The sequence below is a fragment of the Lipotes vexillifer genome, unplaced genomic scaffold (genome assembly GCF_000442215.2).
Source record: "Lipotes vexillifer unplaced genomic scaffold, Lipotes_vexillifer_v1.1 scaffold426, whole genome shotgun sequence".
Taxonomy (NCBI): Eukaryota; Metazoa; Chordata; class Mammalia; order Artiodactyla; family Lipotidae; genus Lipotes; species Lipotes vexillifer.
This window is the reverse complement of record NW_006779491.1, coordinates 1,460,879-1,461,825: the sequence shown is the minus strand read 5'-3', so window position 1 is coordinate 1,461,825 and position 947 is coordinate 1,460,879. Positions and strand designations below refer to the sequence as shown.

At 65.9% G+C, this 947-nt stretch overlaps 1 protein-coding gene across 2 annotated transcripts in view; it reads right to left on the bottom strand.

Annotated features, from left to right (window-relative positions):
- The window catches only part of STX1B (syntaxin 1B), a 16,034-nt gene extending 15,751 nt beyond the window's left edge, over window positions 1-283 (bottom strand). The window contains exon 1 of one of the 2 annotated variants that reach the window (XM_007452699.1): window positions 198-283. In XM_007452699.1, the coding sequence (XP_007452761.1) occupies window positions 198-227 (30 nt within the window). In that variant the 5' untranslated portion in view covers window positions 228-283. The remainder of the gene's footprint in view (window positions 1-197) is intronic. The other variant, XM_007452700.1, reaches the window with a different exon arrangement.
- Window positions 284-947: the final 664 nt, after the last annotated feature.

Below are 947 nucleotides of genomic sequence, written 5' to 3'. Positions count from 1 at the left end.
CCCCCCCCTTTTAGCCACTGTCCCTAAAATGCAGGTTCATTGGAGACATCAGGTGCCTTCACATATTGGAGTGCCCCTGCCACCAACCTCCAGTCTCATCATCTGCCCCCACGTCCCAGCACCTCCCCCACTCCACCCCCACGCGCTCCCCAAATACTGGGGTCCCGCCCCCCCATTTTCCCCACCCCCAAGCTCACACTCCGCAGCTCCTGAGTCCGATCCTTCATCCTGCGACGGCTCCTCCTCCTCCTCCTCCTCCTCCTCGTTCTCCTGCTTCTGCTTCTGCTCCTGCCTCCTGCCTCGGTGCTGGAGTCCTGAGTCTGGGGGCGCCGGCGGGGGGGCGCCGAGGCCGCTGTAGGGGGGCCCGCGGGCGGGGGCGGGCTGAGGGGCGGCGGGCTGAGGGCCGGGCAGGGGCAGGGGCCTGGGCCTGGCTCGGCTCTGCCGGGTATGCGGTGGCGATGCGGCTGCGGCACAGGCTTGGATGGAGGGATGCGGGAGCTGAAGCGCGGGGGAGGGGGGAGGAGGGAGGTAAGGAGGAAGGGAGGGAGGGGGGAACCGGGAGGGGGCGGGGAGCAGGGGGCATGCGCAGGCCCGGGGCTGGGGGCGCCTGGGGGTTGTAGTCCGGGGAGGGGGACCCAGGAGGGAGGGAGACTGGAGAGGCCTAGAGGGGGTGGGGAAGGGCAGAGCCACAGAAGGAGGGAGAGATGCGGAGAGACGGAGGAGATGTGGCAGGAGGCACAGGGATGCTGCTGTGGGACGGGGGTGACGGTGGAATGGCAGAAAGAAGGGGGAAGGGAATGAATTAAGGGAATAGCCTGGGGAGAGGAGCTGTGGATCCCTTTACACCAGGAGATATAGATAGATTTTATAGTTTGTGTTTGGGAGCATCTGTGTGAATCTGTGCACGACCACCTCTGTGTGTGTGTCCCTGCGGGAGGCTCTTTGGA